This window comes from Amblyraja radiata, chromosome 6 (assembly GCF_010909765.2).
Source record: "Amblyraja radiata isolate CabotCenter1 chromosome 6, sAmbRad1.1.pri, whole genome shotgun sequence".
Taxonomy (NCBI): Eukaryota; Metazoa; Chordata; class Chondrichthyes; order Rajiformes; family Rajidae; genus Amblyraja; species Amblyraja radiata.
In genome coordinates this window covers 34997060-35017791 of record NC_045961.1, presented here as the reverse complement: position 1 = coordinate 35017791, position 20732 = coordinate 34997060, and the positions used below count along the sequence as shown (strand labels likewise).

Genomic DNA, 20732 nt, shown 5'->3' with positions numbered 1-20732 from the left:
TGCAATTTATTTTTAGAAATATCTCAACTTAAATTAATCCAGTTACTATGTTGGCAAAACTGTACTCAGAATATCTCAGATGAGCTCATGAAAATAAATAGTTACAAAATGGTTCTACATTTATTTTCAGGCTTTAATTGTGTGCATACCGGTTTTTCAGAATATTAAAAGCAATTCATCAGTTATTCACCTATTTTTTCCAATTAGGCTATAACAGTTTGACAAGCATCTAAAAGTTACGAGAGATTGCAGTAAGGCAGATAATGGATCATTGAGGATAGAGAAAGATTATTTGTTCATAAAAAGTCAGAACAAAATAGACAATGAAACAATCAAAAACAAAATATTATTTACATTTTGTTTACATATTAAAGAAAACACAGATGTTTGTCACTTTAGAGAACAACAAACTTTTAGTGTGGTCGAATCTGAAATCACAAACTTGCAGCAGCAGCTTTTTTGGAGAATAAGGTCACATCAACCAAATCCCAATATTATCCAAACTGACACTGGGTATCATTTTGAAAAGATCACCATATTTTTTGAGGTCGATAAACAAATGAATTATAATTGAAAATCTTTCCTAGAATCTGCTTACTAGATTTTTAAAAGTCACTAGACCAAGTGGGACTAGTTGGATACACCAATGCACAGTTGCGGGGGGGGGGGGGGGCTGCTGCGTCTCACACACACACTAACCACACCCCCCCCCCCCCTCTCACACACACACTAACCATCCCCCCCACACACACTAACCACCCCCCTTGATATTATATTAATATTATTTACCCCATCTCCCTCCCTGTTCACTCACGCATAGCCCCCAACTCGCAGGTGCGGCTAGAGAAGGAGAGGGAGGGGGGTAGGGAGAGAGAGGGCAGAGAGAGAAAGGGGGCAGAGAGAGAGAGAGGGCAGGGGAGAGAGGGGAGAGAGGGGAGAGAGGGGAGAGGGGAGAGGGGAGAGGGGAGAGGGAGAGGGGAGAGGGGAGAGGGGAGAGGGGAGAGGGGAGAGGGGAGAGGGGAGAGGGGAGAGGGGAGAGGGGAGAGGGGAGAGGGGAGAGGGAGAGGGGAGAGGGGAGAGGGGAGAGGGAGAAGAGAGGAGAGAGGAGAGAGGAGAGAGAGAGAGGAGAGGAGAGAGGAGAGAGGAGAGAGAGAGAGAGAGAGAGAGAGAGAGAGAGAGAGAGAGAGAGAGAGAGAGAGAGAGAGAGAGAGAGAGAGAGAGAGAGAGAGAGAGAGAGAGAGAGAGGGAGAGAGAGAGAGAGGGGGAGAGAGGGCGAAGGGGAGAGAGTGGGAAGGGATGAGAGAGAAGGGGAGAGAAAGGTGCAGAGCGAGGGGGAGAGAGAGGAGCCGAGGGGGAGAGAGGGGGGCCGAGGGGGAGAGAGAGGGGCCAAGGGGGAGAGAGAAAGGACCCCACCCGAGAACCCGACCGGAGCAACCCGATTCGAGCAAACCGACCGGAGCGAACCGCCCCCCCCAAGCTCTCCCCTCCCCCCCCAGCTCTCCCCTCCCCCGCAACCACACGTTGGGGGAACAGACCCAACGGGTTTGCACTTGGTTTCGTTAAATACTAAAACATTTATTAAATATTGCCCTTCAGATTCCTCTCAAATCTTTCCTCTCATCATAAACCTACATCCTCTCGCTCTTGATTCCCCAACATGGGAAATAAATTCTGTGCATTTACCATATCTATTCTCCTCATAATTTTATACACTTCCATAAGATTACCTCTCAGCCTATTTTACTCCAAGGAATAAAATACTAGGCTACCCAACCACTCCCTACAGCACAGGACTTTATCTCATGTTAACATACTCGTAAATTTTATCTGTACTCTTTTCGGATTAGTGTCACATTTCCTACAGCTGGTTGACCAAATATGAACACAATGTTCCAAGTGTGAGCTCACCAACATCTTGCACAACAAGTATATAACTTCACAACCTCTCTACGCAATGCCCTGACTGATGAAAGCCAGTGATAAAAGCCTCCTTCTTCACTATTCTATTTTCCTGTGACATCACCTTCAGTTTCCTACTTACCTGTTCTCCAAGATACCTCTGCTCTACAACTCTCCAGGGCCTTACCATTGACTATGAAGGTCATGTCCTGACTTCAATCCATCACAGTAACATCTAATAAAAGCACAAGTAACTGGGAAGTGTCATTATTGAATCGCCATTTTATCTTTTACCCTTACCTGGGTATGCAAACAAAAAACTAAATTACATTCCTCTATCAAAAGGATTATATAAATTCAAGCTGCTGTAGAGCTCCAAATATTCCTCTATATTTGCACTAATAATTATTAATCCAAATGCATTCTATGAAAGAAAAGTTATTCAGCTACAAAAGGATAATAATCCAATTACTTCAGCGGATTGCATAGATAATCAGCTAGCATGCCAAATTTGAATGACAAACCATGTTTGAATGACAAACCAACAAGTATATATAATTAAAACCATTTTAACTCACTCGTTCCAATGTGATTTCTTCAAATTCATATTCTATTTCGGTTCCATTGACCTGAATGCCACAAAAATGTAAGTCAGAAATTAATTTCAAATGAAATAGACATTTTGCTCAAGTACTGGCCTGCATTTAAATCATCTTTCAAGAGGCTTTTGAAATTGGGGTCAAATAACATCTGAATTGCATTTACATTGTCAAATATACCTTTTTTCTCACATGCTATCAACTGCACAATGATTTTTTATCAAGTATTGGGAATAGCTATGCAAAATTCTGTGGAACTGATTTTCTTGGACATCGTCTGCTCCTCCCACTTCTTACAATCCCCATACTCTTGTACTTACGTTTTGGATGCAGAAAGATAGATAAGTTGATCTCTCCATGATGACCCCAAAAAGGCCACAAGACATGAATCCTGAGAACCTGACCCATGAATGCCCCAATAACCATTGACAGCTCCATCATCAACAATGTTAAGGGGCTGCCCACTTGGGCGACCTAATTGGCGAGTTTAGGAAAGTTTAGGAGAGTTTGAAAAAGACCTATGTAGAAGACCTCCTTCGACCTCCTTTGACTATGTTGAAGCTTCGACTAACTTCTACGACTAACTTCGTGAAAATTGGACACCGAATAGTGGAGAGTGTAGACAACCTCCTTCGATCTCCTTCGACCTCCCTTCGACTATGATGAAGACTATCTACGACTACCTTCGATTACCTTTGACTACCCTCGATTACCTACGACTAACATGACGACCTACTACGACTAAACCTACAGGTAAAAAAAGTATCGATTTTTTCCATGGCGACCTTTCTTTACTCGCGGGCATTTTTCAACATGCTGAGGCCTAGAGTACACGGGGACTACTCTCGAGCATGAAGGAGAGTTACAAAGACCTCATACGACCTTGTGTCGACCATGCTGCGAGTATGTCGAGGGCAAACTCGCCAGAACTCGCGGATTAGGTCGCCCAAGTGGGACAGCCCCTTTAGCACAAACAATATGCATTTAAGAAGCACTATCATCGTGGCAACGTGGAGCTGAAAGAGTGGGTAGTAATATGGCACTAAACTTGGTTAAATGTATGGGCATTAAAACAAGTCAATATTAGGAATAGCTGCAATTATAAAAATATATGGAGGTTCTGGAGATGTCTATAAAGTGCAGTAAGGTGGCTAAAGATACTATTTCATAGACAAAGAGGGTCCCAGGAAACCGACTAAACCTATCATTAACATCAAGCATGTAGAATGTTTTCCCTCTATTGTCCATTGAGCTCCTTGATGCCATACTTGGTTAAATACTGCCTGAATGTCATTTTCACCACATCTCTGAAGAGAAAATCTATTAGAAAGAAAACAAAATAATTTTCTCTATTGGGATCGTAATTATTTTATATTGTTTATCCAGATCTAAGTGATCTCACAAACAATGTATCACATCAAAGCTCTGCAGTCCTGCTGTCAAATCAAGAATAATGGTGGACAAATAAAGAGCTAACTGGAGGATTAGGTTCCCAGAGCTCTTCATTCTCAAGGAGTAGGATGATGAGGCCCAGCATATGAATGCTAAAGACATGGCTGAAGCATTTGTGAGAACATTCAGCTATATGGCTAACAGTATGATCCTCTCTGCATTTTCCACAGATACCAATCTGCAGCCAATTGTCTGAAGGTATTGGATATAGAAATAGACAAAGCGCTGGAGTAAATCAGCAAATTTCTGGAGAATCCGAATAAGCGACGTTTTGGTTCGGGACCCTTCTTCACTCTTATTGTAAGTGGGGGGAGATTAGATAAAAACAACATCATTTTCGCCACCTACAACGGGATCCCACCACTTCACATCTTACCATCTCTATCCCTTTTCGCTGTTCACAGAGACTGATCCCTACACAACTCCCTAGTTCACTCATCCCTTCCCACCCAAACCACCCCCTCCTCAGGTACTTTCCCCTGCAACCACAGGAGATGCAACACCTAGCCCTATACCTCCTCCCTCGACTCCATCCAGGGACCCTGATAGTCCTATCAGGTTAGGCAGAGGTCCACTTGCACATCCTCCAACCTCAGCTACTGTATCCATATTCTCCGTGTGGACTGCTCTTTCGGCGAGACAAAGCGCAGACTGGGCGATCGTTTCGCTGAACACCAATGCTCAGACCACCTCGGCCTACACGATCTCCCAATTGCTAAACATTTTAATTCCCATTCCATTCCCAAGCTGACCTTTCTGTCCTGGCACACCTCCACTGTCAGAGTAAGACCACCACACACAAATTGGAGGAACAACACCTCAGATTTTGCTTGGGCAGCTCATCAACCCAGGGATATAAATATTGATTTCTATCATTTCAAGTAATCCTTGCAATCCATCTCTCTCCATCCCTCCCCCACCCTAATCGTCCTGCTAGTTTCAATTTTTGAATCCCTTCATTATCACCTGTTCCACAGCCAACAATGGACCACTTTGGGTTCCACCTTTCCTGGGTCATTGGTGCTGGCTCTATTTTGTTCTGTACCTTTTCGTACCTCTAATCTCCCTCTCCCCTGACTCTCAGTTTGAGGAAAGGTCTCGACCCAAAACATCACGTCTTCCTTTTCTCTCCCATTCCTTCTCTCCAGAGATATTGCCTGGCCTGTTGAGTTACTCCAGTATTTTGTGTCTATCTTCGACATCAAGGCAGTGTTTGATCAAAAGTGGCATCAAGGAACTTATAGTCAATTGAGAACTGGTGGAAAACAGCTGGAATCATACCTCACAAAATGGGAGATGGTTGGAATTGCTGGATGTCAATCTTTCTAGCCTAAGAATATAAAAGAAATCTGTAACCTCAATGATGCCTTTTCCCACCCTTGGTGTTTCCGTCTCCGTTATATCTGTTCTCAAGATGAGGCTTTCCACTCTTGGACTTCTGAAATGTCCTACTTCTCCATGAAATGTGACTTCCCCTTTACCATAGATGATGGAGACTTCATAATCATCCCTCCCATTTCTTGCATAGCTGCTCTCGTCCCCCAACAGAGGTAGTTCACCTCATCCACACCATTCTCCCCACTATTCACTGCATCTGGTATATAATCCTTTGCTACTTGCGCTATTTCAACAGAATTCTACCATGAGCTACATCTTCCCTTCTCGTCCCTCTTTCGGCTTTTCACAGGAGCCACTTTCTCCATGACTCCCTTGTCTTTTCATCCCTTCCCTCCACCTCTCCCCATCTCGCTCCGGCACTTTCCCCAGCACTTGTCTCAACATTTCTTCCCTCACCACTTTCCAGCGACCAAAAACAGGTAAAGATTCACATGCAACTCCTCCAGCCTTATCTGCTGCATTCAAAGCTAACAATGTGGTCCCACATTGGCAAGACTGAGCATGGGCTAGGTGACTGGTTTACAGAACACCTACGATCTGTTTTCAATTGGCATTTCAATTACCTTCCTATTCCCACAGTTACATCTCCACCCTCGGCCTTCTCCATTGCCATAGTGAGGCCAAATTGGAATTACAACCTATCATATTCTGCCAGCATAGCCTACAGTCCGATGATGTGGACAATGAATTCACCAATTTTAGGTAATCCACTCCCACGCGTTCTTTTTCCCATTCCCATCAATCCATCATGGATGGCAAGAAACATGCCCCCTTCATCCACTCTCGAAAAAATCTCCACATACCTCCTCCAGGAACATGATCCCACTAACAAAAACGAAGCCATGGCTCACCTTTCCTATCCTCTCTACCACCTGGTGCCATATGCCCATCGTCAGCAGTTTATTTTTTGTACCGTATTTTAGCATCTGCAATCACTTCATTTTAGCACCTCATAGAATTGTCAAACATGACCTCTCCAACTGAAGAGTCCAACCGTCCACACATTACTATTATTGTGGTCCAACATCATCAAAATACTAGGTATCACCATGGGTTCACCTGGACCAATCATTTAAACACTGCAAAAGAGGACACAAAGTCCTGGGTTAACTCAGTGGATAAGGCAGCATCCCTGGAGAACATGGATAGGTGACGATTTGGATCAGAACCCTTTTCCAGCATGAAGAAGGGTCGCAACCAGAAACGTCACCAATCCATGTTCTCCAAGGATGCTGCCTGACCACATTAATTAATCCAGGACTTTGTGTCTGTTTTTGCAAATCAGCATCTGCAGCTCCGTTTCGCTGGCCCGGGGCAGCCGGCAGCCTGAAGTCGCAGCCTGAAGCCGCGGTCTGCAGAGCTCCAGCTGGTGCGGCGTCTACAGCCCGGGATCCCTCGTGGGGGACCCGGGGGAAGAAGAAGCCATCACTGCCGGCCCGCGGCCAACTTCTACCGCGGGTGTGGCATGGACTTCCATCACCCCTGGAGGGGAGCTTCGACCGCCGGCCCTGCAGTCTACGGTGCTTCTGGCTGCGGCGGGGACTTTAAATCTCGACCACCGGCCTGCGGCCTACAACAATCTAAAGCCGCGGTCTCCGGTGAGGAAGAGCCGATCCTGGACTGACTGGACTCTGGTCCTGTACACGGGGGGGAAATGGAGGAGGACTGGCCAAATGTTTGTGCCTTCCACCACAGTGATGAATGCTGTGGTGGATGTTTGTGTTACAGTTTTATTGTGTGTTCTTTATTATTGTACTGCTGCTGACAACCCAAATTTCCACCAACCCTGGTTGTGTGGCAATAAATTATATTTATCTATCTATCTACATATAAATATTGCAAAAGCAGATCAAAGTATGAGTACCCTGGTCATGAGTGACTCATCACCTAACCATTTTAGCACCGGCTTCAACGCACATGAATTCTCTACACATACATGGAAAAATAAAACTTGACAACATGTAAGAAGCATGACACCATCCACAGCAACCTGCAGGTTGGCATCAAATCCACCATGATACTTGGCATTCATTCCCTCCACTGCCTTTACAATTTGCTAAATGTGTGCTATCTGAAAAAGCGTGACAATCACTCACTTTAATTGCTTATGACAGGACCTCCCAAACCTGCAGGTACTGCCAACTAGAAAGGTAAGGGCAGCAGGTAAATGGGAAAAATCACCACTGGCATATAATCCTCTTAGATACACAGTCATACAAAAATAAATTGTGGTTACTTCACCATACTAAATCCTAGTATTTGTTATTCAACAGCATGGTGGAAGTACCTTTAAGGAAGCACACCATCATCTTCTCAAGAACAATACGGATGGGTGAGAAATGGATCAAACAGATAACAAGAACAAGAACATGGATCAAACAGATAACAAGTGGCTGTGTTGCTGCACTAATATCGTCATCACATCTTTTCTAATTAAGTATGACCTACTTTGATATTTTTTCTGCAATGTTACTTGTTTTCAACATATATAGGAAAGGAAACATGAGCCTATTATTATTAATTCAATGTATGAGATAGAACACCAATTGAAAATTTTATTAAGGTTTATATCTGGGAAAAAATATGAACTGATTATTAGAGAGAATATAAACAAGTAGTCGTGACAAAGTGTTGACGCATCACAGAAAATTTACATATTATATTAAGTAACTTGGTAAGAACAAAAATAAGTATAATTATAATATTGTAATAACTTAATTTATATTATTGAGATTGGGGATATTCTTGGAGCTTCATTTCCCCGTTAGCTACTTAATGATCACCACCATTCAAGACTAGATGTGATAGGATTGCATATCCTTAATCTGATCCACTGATTGTAAACCTACTTAGCTCTGACAATTGCATCCTGTTTTGTTGTTCAGAAAGCATGTTAATCTGTGTGGTATCTTCTCTGAGATGGCACCTTTGTTGGCAATAGTTGGCAACAATGTGCTTGTGTTCTCAAAATGACAAGATTCAGTCAATCTTAGTTTGCCATGCCCACATCTCTTTGCTTTTTGATCCCAGGCGATTTAGCTCAAATCCATACTTCTGTGTGTTGAACATTCTCTCTGAAGAGGAGAGCCTCCTAATAAAATACATTTGAATGGGTTTAGAGGGATATGGGCAATGCAGGCAGGTGGGAAATCTTGGTTAGCATGGGCAATTTGGGCTGAAGAACCTGTTTCCATGCCGAATTACCCTATGAGTCTATGACACCTGACTGCAAACTCTCCTGGCTGAGCCTGCGTGGTCTTGTCAGATGTTTTGAAGAACATAGAGCAATACAATACAGCACAGCAAAGGAACAGGTCCTTCAGCCAACAATGTTAATCTCAATTTTGTTCTGGTGTACCTGTAGTCACTTTCAGAATGTCATTCTATACTCCTCACTAAACTTAAGTTATCTTCTGGCGCGATAGTAATGGTACAATGAGGGATATGCAAATCCATGTGTTTAGAGATTGTGTTTATATATATTTATGCTCCTGGTGTCCTTCATCACACCTCAGATTCATAATTGTTCTATTGAACTATCTGCATCCCGATTTCACCATTAGACTGCTGCATGGGGCAGAACCAACTTCATATGCTTCCAACACGAGGCAAGCAGGCCATACATCCATCATGCTCAGTGCAATAGTTCTTGTTTGCTGCTTGATTTATACCCAAAATCTAGAAGCCATTAGGCATTATGTTTCTATTTAGTAGCTATCAACGCATTCTGAAAAATTAATCTTGACTCTGCATTACCTGTCCTTTGCCGTGATTTCCCTGATTAGCAGTAAAGGAGTTTTTTATATATTACTAGACCAAGTGGGACCCGTTGGGTCCCTGACATACGGGAGGCCTGGTCCCCCAACGCAACGCATTCCCCCAACGCAATATTCCACCACTCACCCATAGCCCCCATGGGAGGCCTGGTCCCCCAATGCAACGCGTTCCCCAAGGCAATATTCCACCACTCACCCGTTCCCCCAACTCGGCCATTTCCCCCAACGCAATATTCCACCACTCACCCAGAGCCCCCAACTGAGCAGGGGCTGTTCATTTCCCCTCCCTGATTTTAAACTTTAAAAAAATGCTTGCTATGGCTGGCAGGACTCAGTGTCCTGGGATAGCAACATTGTAGCGAGCAGGGCTATAATACCATTGTGACGTCATAGCTGTAAGTGCCAGTGCAGAGGGAAGAAATCTTTCTCAAATTGGAGTTTTGTAAAGTTAAAAATGCAAATAACTTGTAAAATATAACATCAATCTGAACGAAACTTTAGACACAACACCACAGGACAATTGTGAGTAAGGTGGTGCAAAATTGTAGCGCTATCATGTATCGTTTTGACATAGTTAAAGGATCACATGGGCAGACAGACAGACACACACACACACACATAGAAACAAACTAGATGAGAGTTTTAGTAATATTATACTAGACCAAGTGGGGACCCGTTGGGTCCCTGTCACACGGGAGACCTGGTCCACAATGCAATATTCCACCACTCACCCATAGCCCCCATGGGAGGCCTGGTCCCCCAACGCAACCCATTCCCCAATGCAATATTCCACCCGTTCCCCCAACGCTAGCTGTTCCCCAATGCAATATTCCAATGCTCACCCATAGCCCCCAACTGTGCAGGGGCGGCTCATTTCCCCTCATTCATCCTCCCTCATTAAACCTTTTTAAAAAATCTTCCTGCCAGAAATATTTTAAAAAGGGATTGCAACATTGTAGCTTGCAATTGCACTTGCTAGGGCTGGCAGGACTCAGTGTCCTGGGATAGCAACATTTTAGTGAGCAGGGCTGCAATCCCATTGTGATGTCATAGTTGTGCCATTGCAGAGGGAAGAACATTTTTCTCTCAAATTGGGGTTTTGTAAGTTTAAAAATGTGTATAACTTGTGAAATATAATATCAATCTGAACGAAACTTGACACAAACCATCACATGACAATTGTGACTAAGGTGGTTCAAAAAATATAACGCGATCGTGTACTATTTTGCCGTAATTTGATGACATCACTGAATCAGAGATCACAGACAGGCACACATGCACACACACACATAGAAACAAACAAAGTGAGAGTTTTAGTATAATAGATAGATAAATGGGAGAGTGAGAAAAAGTATGAAATATGTGCATACTAGGTCCATTGTGGCAGTCTCACACTCTTTAGACAATTCAAAACGGAATTTCCTGATGATTAAAATAAAAATGTGAACCCTTTTATGTTAACATCAAAACAGTGCCTGATTAATTGGAGTCATGACCCTCAGATGGGTCTTAGGATGGTAAAACTAAATAAGTCATCAAAATGGATCAAACAAGGGTCAATAGTGTGAGGCTTGAGGATTGTAGATAAGAAGTAGAAAATAGATCTGGGGAGCTTAGGGGTAGGGATAGGCTGACCAGAGATCAGCACATAGGCATTCACTCAGAACCCACCCTTGACAGGTACGGAAAAGTGGAATATCATTTTATTATGCCTTTTTTTAGGATTTAACCAAAGTTTATATTATTTAGTTTATAGTTAGCTGGTTGTTATTATAAGGTTACATGGGTGTGCTAGTTGGTTAGAGGGAAACTTGAAAAAAATGTTTAAAAAACAGTGATTTGGAGGATCCAAGATGCTGCATTCAAAATTATCCAATTCATAATGGTTGTATCATCTATGCAAAAATAAATAATTAGCAATGGATGAATTTACATACAATCATTCTATATGTTTTTATCCCATTTTAATTGGCATTCAGGGAAAAAATGTAATTGTTTAAATTTGTAACCTTTTGTGAAACCTTTTACTCTGCATCTCTTTAAGTTTAGCCCATAAAATCTTCTATTTTACTTTACTCGTCCTCAGGATGTCAGCATCAGCAATCAGGTCAGCATTTACTATCCATCTTTAGTTATAAAAAGCAGTTTTGTTTATGCAAATTAACAGCTAGGTAGACCATCCCCTACGATAGTTAAGAGTCAAATCTGCCCTTGGTTAAAGGTTAAAAGACTAAGGAAATAAAGTACAACATTCATGATTTATTCATAGTTCATTTTATGAATAATTTAGAATTTTTAAATCCTTTATAGTGTGTATTTATTAGCCTCATGTCAGCAGCCATTTTTTCATCCAAGACCTTATTTCAGAACGTGTTTTCAATATATTTGAGTAAAATATCACAACAGAAAAATACCATTTCCCAGTTAGTTTCTATTCAAATTTATTAACAGCATTTGCAGCATTTTGTTTTTGATTTTTTTTTGGCACAATACATGGGTGGTTAAAAAACCCCAAAAGGGAGTCATGATTCTGGCTTTTGTAACAAAGAGGCAATTTGGACCTCATGTATATTAATGCAGGCAAAGTGTGTGTGTTTATTATTTCTGCTCAAATGGATTACCATAAGATAAATATCATTTCCATGAACGGATATCACTCACATTCAGGATATGACAATTCATAACCTATTCCCCTTAATTGGCTTGTGGATGGTTTTGGGAAATCTTGGGAAATCTTGTACGCTGAGTGATTTTGAAAAGATGCCGTTAAAGAGAGAAGATTGGAACAAAATGTCCAAAAAGTGTATTTTAATTAAGATTTCAAAAATGTTAAGCTTAAAAATGCCAATGTAATGCAGAGCTCATATACTTATTTATTTCTACATAAATAAGGATAAATGAGGAAAAGAGAAACATCTCACATGATAATATCCTAAATGATTTGGAAAAGGCACAGAACGAAACAAATAACAACAGACCAACATCCATATTTTTCTGCACGGGGAGATGATGCCCTGGAATTCTTTAGTGTTTCAACTATTTTGTGGGCTCAGCCAACTGACATTGTATATTACATTGCACCATTTTCTCTTGATATGTTGCTAGTTTTAGCAGTTTACATCATGAAGTATAACACGTGCAGTCTTTGCAAACAACTCATGGGCACAATTTAACAACACCCTTCCAGTGACAGGAGAGTGTTGCTGCTGAACAAATCAATGTTACTATGAAGGAACGATGGGTGGAACAGGTAGGAGAACATCATAGGAGATGAGAGGGATCTGGACAGACCAATGAAGGACAATGCTTGCATAAAGCAAATTCTTTGTACAAGGATTAAAAGTTGGGCATTTCTGCAAGAAACTTGCCGAAGTCATTTTTGTAAAGACATGAGAATTGTTATAAATGGTTGGACTTTGATCAAACGTCAGTGCCTATTAGACAGAATCTGTGGAGGCAAAGAATTGGTTGACATTTTGGGTTGAGAAACTACATCAGGACCCGCATAAGTTCTGATGCATGGTCCTGATCCAAAATGTCGACTATACGTTTGTATCAAAAGATGCTGCTTGACCTGCTGGGTTACTCTAGTGATGTTCCAGATTCTAGCATCTGCAGTCTCTTGCATCTCTGGTGCATGTACTTGCTTTTATCTGTTGTGCCTGCTCCTATCAGCTGAAGGAAAATTAGATGCAGCTAGAGATACCCTCTCCAGCGACACTAGGATTAGCAACCTGTGAGATATCTTGGAGGTTACCAGTAGCAGTCTACAAATATCCTTAAGAAGTTGAGAGAAATCTGAAACTAGCAAAACTACGCACGCTTTGATAGCGCTGATCAACAACGTGGGTCCTGCGACTCTGCCCGGCTCGGCCTGCGGACTCGTAAGCTGCGGACTCCGGCTGCGGGAGGCGGCTGATCTGGAGGTCCAGGCCGCTGAGGAGGATGTTCACCATCGGGGATCGGCGTCGGCGTTCCACCAGCCCGGCGTGAGGGCCTGAACATCGGGCCACCCGGGGCGGCGACTGCGGGTGCTAGGAAGGCCTCGACCACGAGTGAACAACTGGGAAGATCGGAGGGGAGGCTGGCTGGACTATGGTGCCTTCCTCACCTTGGTGCCACTGTGTTATGTTGTGTCGTGGACTTTCAGTGTTTGTGCTTTTTTTTAAATTCTATTTTATTTTTCATTTATTTTTAATATGTTTTATTATTTATTATTATTTATTTATTTTTATGATACTGCCTGTAAGGGAAATTCATTTCGTTGTCTCTAACTGAGACAATGACAATAAATTTGAATACAATACAATACAATACAATACAATACAATACAATAGGGAGAACACTGATATGCCTTCTCGAGCCCCCTTTCGCAGAGATGGTACTTCGGTCACGGTCACAGAGGTCGACATCAGAAAATCCTTCAGAGGGGTGAACCATCGGAAAGCGCCTGGACCTGATGGCATGCCCGGTCATGTTCTAAAAACCTGTGCGGACCAACTGGCTGGAGTTTTTACGGACATTTTCAACCTCTCACTTCTGAGGCCTGAGGTTCCCACCTACTTTAAAAGGTCATCAATTATACCGGTGCCCAAGAAGAGCAAGGTGATGTGCCTCAATGACTAGCGAACAGTGGCACTAATGTCGGTGGTGATTAAATGCTTTGAGAGGTTGATCATGGCGCAAATCAACTCATACCTCGACAAAAACCTGGACCCACTGCAGTTTGCTTACAGCCACAACAGATCGATGCGATCTCGCTGGCTCTCCACTCCGCTCTGGACCACTTGGACAACAAAAACTCATATGTCAGGCTGTTATTCATTGACTACAGCTCGGCATTTAATACAATCATCCCCACCAAGCTGGTTACCAAACTCTCAGAACTGGGTCTCTGCGCATCCCTCTGCAATTGGATCCTCGACTTCCTCATTCACAGACCACAGTCTGTCTGTATTGGCGGAAATGTGTCAGCCTCAATAACAATCAGCACGGGAGCACCTCAAGGCTGCGTGCTCAGCCCCCTGCTGTACTCACTCTATACTCATGACTGCATAGCCGGTCACAGTGCGAACTCCATCGTCAAGTTCGCTGACGACACCACTGTTGTGGGATGTATCACTGATGGAGATGAGTCAGAGTATAGAAGTGAGATCGACCATTTGAACAAATGGTGCCAGCACAATAACCTGGCTCTCAACACCAGCAAAACCAAGGAACTGATTGTGGACTTTGGAAGGGGTAGGATGGGGACCCATAGTCCCGTTTATATCAACGGGTCGATGGTGAAGAGGGTCAAGAGCTTCAAATTCCTGGGCGTGCATATCTCTGAAGATCTCTCCTGGCCCAAGAACACTGATGCAATTATAAAGAAAGCACATCAGCGCCTCTACTTCATGAGAAGATTACGGAGAGTCGGTATGTCAAGGAGGACTCTCTCGAACCTCTACAGGCGCACAGTAGAGAGCATGCTGGGTTCGGCAACTTGAGCGCCCAGGAGCGGAAAAGACTGCAAAAAGTTGTAAACACTGCCCAGTCCATCATCGGCTCTGACCTCCCTACCATCGAGGGGATCTATCGCAGTCGCTGCCTCAAAAAGGCTTCCAACATCATCAAGGATCCACACCATCCTGGCCACACACTCATCTCCCCGCTGCCTTCAGGTGGAAGGTACAGGAGCCTGAAATCTGCAACATCCAGGTTCTGGAATAGCTACTTTCCCACAGTCATCAGGCTATTAAACTCAACTCAAACAAAACTCTGAACATTCATAGCCCATTGCACTTTACCTGTTTATTTATGTGTGTGTGTACATATATATATATATATTCAATGGTATATAGTCACACTGATCTGTTCTGTATTTATTTATACCTACTATATTCTGTTGTGCTGAAGCAAAGCAAAAATGTGATTGTCCTATCTGAGACACATGACAATAAACTCCCTTGAATCTTGACCCTAACCTCCAATGTAAAGCAGTCAGGGTAGATGATGGTGTCTAAGATCACAGTAAGTCAAGGAATTCAGTGAAGGCAATAAATACAGTTTGAATGTTGCCCTAAATAGCATGGCTTAAAGAGAGGCAGGCTTACAATATCTATTTGCAAGTAGGTAATTATTGTATTTTGTTACACTTGTGAGGTTCAAAATATCTCTGCAGATAAATTTTACATTTGCATTATTGATGATGTAACCTGAGAAAACTTGTCACCTATATACATGGGCCACAGGCTCTCCCTCAGACTATTGCCATCCTCCAATACTGCTGCCTGACAATTTCTACAGCCTCACCCACAAATATAATTCACAGTCCACCAACAAACCCCCCTCCTCCCCCCACCCATCACCTAATAGGCCTGTCCCACTTAGGCGATGTTTTAGGCAACTACAGGCGACTAGTTTGGCGCACCATGTTCGCCGGTGGTTGCCTGGAGTAGTCTCCTCAGTCACGCAAAAAGTCGTAGCCTCTTTCTGGTCAACGCTAACTTTTCAACATGTTGAAAAATTGTCGGCAACGGTGGGTTTGATGCCAATGAGCGTAGCTTGACTTCTCCTGTTGTAGGTGATGTCGTGGGATGTCACCAGGATGACGCAGGTTGTCGCCAGTTTTTCGGCGACCTGCTATGACTATGACTGTCGCCGGCACTTGCCTAAAAAATCACCGTGGGACAAGCCCATAACAACCAGCAAGTCTCAGAGTGAGTATGAGATGCTGTTTATTATAAGGCTTTCATTGTCATTCAGAAGACCTCTAGCTGCACGTAAAATGTCAATGTTCTGGCTGCACACCCACGCTTGCATTCTGGACCCTGACTCCCATTTGGACTGATAAGTAAAATGGACCATCAGGATTTCCGACCAAGCGGATGCTGGATTATTGGAGTTTTATTTAAATGGGTGAGATTTTTTTTCTCAACAATCCTAGCAAAACCATTTTTATGAACGTAAAATTATTGTATCATATGCCACTGTAAACTGTAATGTAAAAGTATGTATGACACCATATTTTAAGACAAACAGTTTATATAAAACATTTGATAACTGAACTGCAAGTACTTACATAGGGAACCGTCTCCAGTGCTTCTGTGTTGACAATAATGGGAGCAGGACTTGCCTGTGTGTAAACAAAAATAAGGTCACACCTATTTGCAGCGTTAATTGGGAAAATATAACCACATTGTGTGTTTTCTCAATGTTGCCACTGTTTAAATTTAAACACATTTATATATTTGTATATATTATCAATTAAAACTATATTAAAAATAACTGGTAAAATGAAAAATCAAATTAAAAAATAAGCCAGTGGTTATTCAAGATTTTGAGTTTTTGACTGCTTATATTACATTGTTTCAGAAATCTATGCACTAATTTAATTATATAACAGCCCTGCAATTTAATCGGATTTTTAATTACTTGTTGCATCACTTATGCCCAAAATACAACTCAGATTCTTTTATATCAGCACAAGGTCATAAGAGCGGAATTAGGCCATTCAGCCCATCAAGTCTACTCTGCCAATCAATCATGACTGATCTAACTCTCCCTCCTAACCCCATTCTCCTGCCTTCTCACCATAACCCCTGACACTGTACTAATCAATAATCTATCTATCTCTGCTTTAAAAATATCCATTGACGACCTCCACAGCCTTCTGTGGCAAAGGATTCCACAGGTTCACCACCCTCTGACTAAAGAAGTTCCTTCTCATCTCATTCCGAAAGGAATGTACTTTAATTCTGAGGCTATGACCTCTAGTCTTAGACTCTCCCACAAGTGGAAACATGCTCTCCACATCCACTCTATCCAAGCATTTCACTATTTTGTAGGGGATCATGACAGAAGCCTCCCTGGAAACAATGACCTGATGCACTCTGTGATGCGTCGGGCGACCAATTCTGTCAACATGTTGGATGACGACAGAAGTCAACAGCGAGCTATACATCATCTGACACATGAGCGAACGAACAAACTATTCTGTACGTTTCAATGAGATCCCCCCTCATTCTTCTAAACTTCAGCAGGTACAGGCCCATGGTCAAGGCTCATCATATGTAAACCCACTCATTCCTGGGATCATTCTTGTAAACCTCCTCTGGACCGTCTCCAGGGTCAGCACATCCTTCCTCAGATATGGTGTCCAAGATTGCTCACAATACTCCAAATATCTTGTTTTCTTAATTTAACAGTGATGCATGCCTGGCAAACAAGGCAATACATCCTTTGCCCACTTCAAAACGGAGTACAATGATATACCTTCACCAGCCCCCACAAATCTTGAAAGCCTTGTTATCTCAGTTTCCAAGGCTGACAGCAGAAGATCCTTTTCAAGGGTGAACCCTGGGTAAAAGTTCCAGCCCTGACAGTGGACCTGGTTGCATGTTCAAAGCCCTGCGCAAACCAACTTGCTGGAGTTCTTGTGGGCATATTTAACCTCACACTACGATGATCCAAGCTTTTCACCTGCTTTAAAAGGACATGCCCAAGAAGAGAAGGTGACATGCCTCAAAACTCCATATTCCAAGGACATCCATTGTGATGAAGTGCTTCAAAGGTTGCATAGAACACAAATCAGCTCCTGCCTCAATTTGCCAACTGTCACAACAGATCACAGTAGATACCATCTTACTGGCTGGATTCTGTGCTGAACCACTTGGACAATGGGAACACAAACACCTGGTTGTTGTTCATAAACTTCAGCTTGGCATTCAACACCATTGTTCTTTCCAAATTCATCATCAATTTCAGGAAGTTGGGTCTTTGCTCCTCCCTATGCAAGTGGACTTCCGTATCAATAGATTTTAATCAGCATGGATGGGCAATAGCACCTTCTCCTTGTTGACTATCAGTACCTCAGCATTGTATGATCAGTCCCCTGCTCTACTCTCTCTGTACCCATGACTGTAGAACTAGACACAGCTCCTCTGCCAACAGAGCAATGAATGTATCTGATTTTTATTCTGGATAATCATTAATCTTCTAGACTGTCATAACAAATCAGCTATGTCCTGCAGAGATGGAAATCTACCATTCCTAGCCCGTTTTGCATCCAAACCAATCAATGTGCTTTTCACATATTGTCTCTCTTATTTCAAGGGCAATTAAAAATGGACAAAAATATGCCAACATTTAAAAAAAGTACAGACCATAGACTGGTATCTTGTGAGTCACTGTTCCCAAAACATTTCCATCATCTGCAAGACTCAAGTCAGAAGTATGATGAAATAATCTATACTGGTTGAGGGCAGTACCTTTATATCACATATGTGACAATAAAGTACCATTGAGCCATCCACTGCCTTCAGCATTTATTCTCTCCATCATAGGCAAGGTACATTGTGACACCATTTACAAGATGCACCGTGGAAGTCTGTCTGGACTTCTGCAATGGCATCTCCCATACATATCCCTCTGGCAGGATTTGACCTTAAAGCGGCCTTTTCATGGGGCGACTTGACGCAAGAGTTAACCAGAGTTTAACATCGTGGGAACCTCGTGCGATAACAGTACGGCATTCGTGGACCACCGTGGACCACCGTAGCGCTAACGGCAGGTAATCGTGTATCTTGGTCACTCGGGAGAAAATTCAAGAAAGTTTGAATTTCTCCAAGAGTGACTTGTACACTTGTGGTTGAGCATTGCAACATTATATGGACGTAGTGGCCAGTGCGATATCCGTAATAACTCTTGCGGGTACCGTGGGAACTCCTGCGAACGGTGAACCCGGAAGCTGGACAGAATGGACAGAACGTGAGTAAAAATTGTCTTCTGTGGGATTGAATTTAAAAAATAAATAAAAATAAAGATTTGCATCCGCATATGGACATCAACTTATTCATGAGTTATGTTAATGAGATTCAAGAAAATAACTATAATCTTTAAAAGGGACTTTACTGAAAGGTTACGCATTTTTATGGTCCGTGAGAAATTTTTCACATGTACTTCTTTGAGAGATACAGGTCGGAGTCCTCGCCAACTAGCGATCGATGCCTTTCCGAAGCAGGGTCCGGAACGCTACCAATCAATGTTGTACAGAGACCCGTGTAAGGAGTGAACTGCACATGCTGGTTTAAACCGAAGACAGACACAAAAAGCTGGAGTAACTCAGCGAGTCAAGCAGCATCTCTGGAGAAAAATAGCTGATGTTTCGGGACGAGACACATCTTCAGACTCAATTCCGATTAGGCTGTCTGAAGAAGGGTTCCGATTCGAATCGCCACCTATTCTTTTTCTCCAGAGATGCTGCCTGACCCGCTGACTTACTCCAGCTTTTTATGTTTTTCTTCCCAGATCTGACTTACCTGCTGAGTTACACCAACATTTTGTGTCCTTCTGTGCGTATTAACCAGCATTAACCAGCGTCTGCAGTTCCTTTAGACATTACCTAACTTCAGATTTTAGAGATATAGCGCGTGGGAACTCCTGCGAACGGTAAACCCGGAAGCTGGACAGAGGGGACAGAAGGTGAGTAAAAAAGGTGGTCTCAATATCGACAAGGGAACATGTGTCCTTCGAGGACGTCCCACCTAATTGTCATTGTTGGATAATCTTTTTAACAGGAACACTTGCAGAGATGGCTCCCAGAAAATCTCAAAGAAAGGGGGTAAAGCGTGTCAGAGATGTTTTTGCCATGTTGCTCTATTCAGTTTCTATATTGTTTCAGTTTCTATATCTATATTGTTGCTCTATTCAGTTTCCCAGGGGGTCGGGACGGGACTGGAGTTGGGAGGGAAAGGTGGGGGAGTCGAGGGAGAGGAGGGGGAGACAGATGGGGGTGTCTTCATTTACTGGCGGCGGGTGTCTGTCACTGAAACAGGCAGGTGAGATTTCACATCCACCTTGTGTGTGCCTCTCTCTCTCTCTCCCTCCCTCTTACACAGGCTGAGAGACTCTGCCTCTGTGAGTGTACGTCTCTTTCTCCCCCTCTCCCACACACAGTAAGACCGAGGTACTGTGCTCAGTCCATCTGTGTCTCCCACATACACAGTAAAACATGTCTCCAAATGAGCCAATTCAACCAAGGGAGGATATTTATAGTGTGTGAAAAAAAAGTTACATCATGTGTCACGTGTAGTTCACGATGTTCATTCAAGATTTAACGCGAAAGCTCGGGAGACGGACAAGTCACTCGCACAAATAACAGAAATGCTGAGTACCGTGGAAACTCTTTATCTACCCCCCGTTATATCGTGCGAGACTCGTGCTGGACCACGACCACTTCACTCTGGTGACATCTTGCGTCAACTCGCCCCGTGAAAAAGCCCCATAAGTGTGCATGGACACAAAATCTGCAAATTCCCCACCAAGTCACACATCATACTGACTAGAAACATGTTACACTTTAATTATCATTACTGGGTTAAAATCAACAGTGCCCTTGGGGAAAAACAGACCTTGGGAGTATTTTGACCAGAGAGACCAGAAAAAACAGATTGCTAGACAAACTCAGCGGCTCAAGCATCAGTTGTAGCGGCAATGGGTGTGTCGACATTTTGCCACCTTGCTTCAGAACTGAGAGGGAAGAGAAAAGATTGCCAATATGAAGGTGAGTGTGACTGAGGCAGTAAAGGGATAGGTGGAACCAATTGGGGAGGAGATGGTGGGCAAG

At 42.9% G+C, this 20732-nt stretch overlaps 1 protein-coding gene across 6 annotated transcripts in view; it reads right to left on the bottom strand.

Moving 5' to 3' along the window:
* Nucleotides 1-20732, bottom strand: part of dlg2 (discs large MAGUK scaffold protein 2) — a 652656-nt gene that overhangs the window by 395264 nt on the left and 236660 nt on the right. For all 6 annotated transcript variants that reach the window (XR_004412314.1, XM_033022520.1, XM_033022521.1 and 3 more), the window contains 2 exons: nucleotides 16188-16241; nucleotides 2478-2528 (listed from right to left, as the gene is read on the bottom strand). Coding sequence is in view for 5 of the 6 variants with exons in the window: in XM_033022520.1 (XP_032878411.1) it covers nucleotides 2478-2528; nucleotides 16188-16241 (105 nt within the window). In the remaining variant the exon portion in view is untranslated. The remainder of the gene's footprint in view (nucleotides 1-2477; nucleotides 2529-16187; nucleotides 16242-20732) is intronic.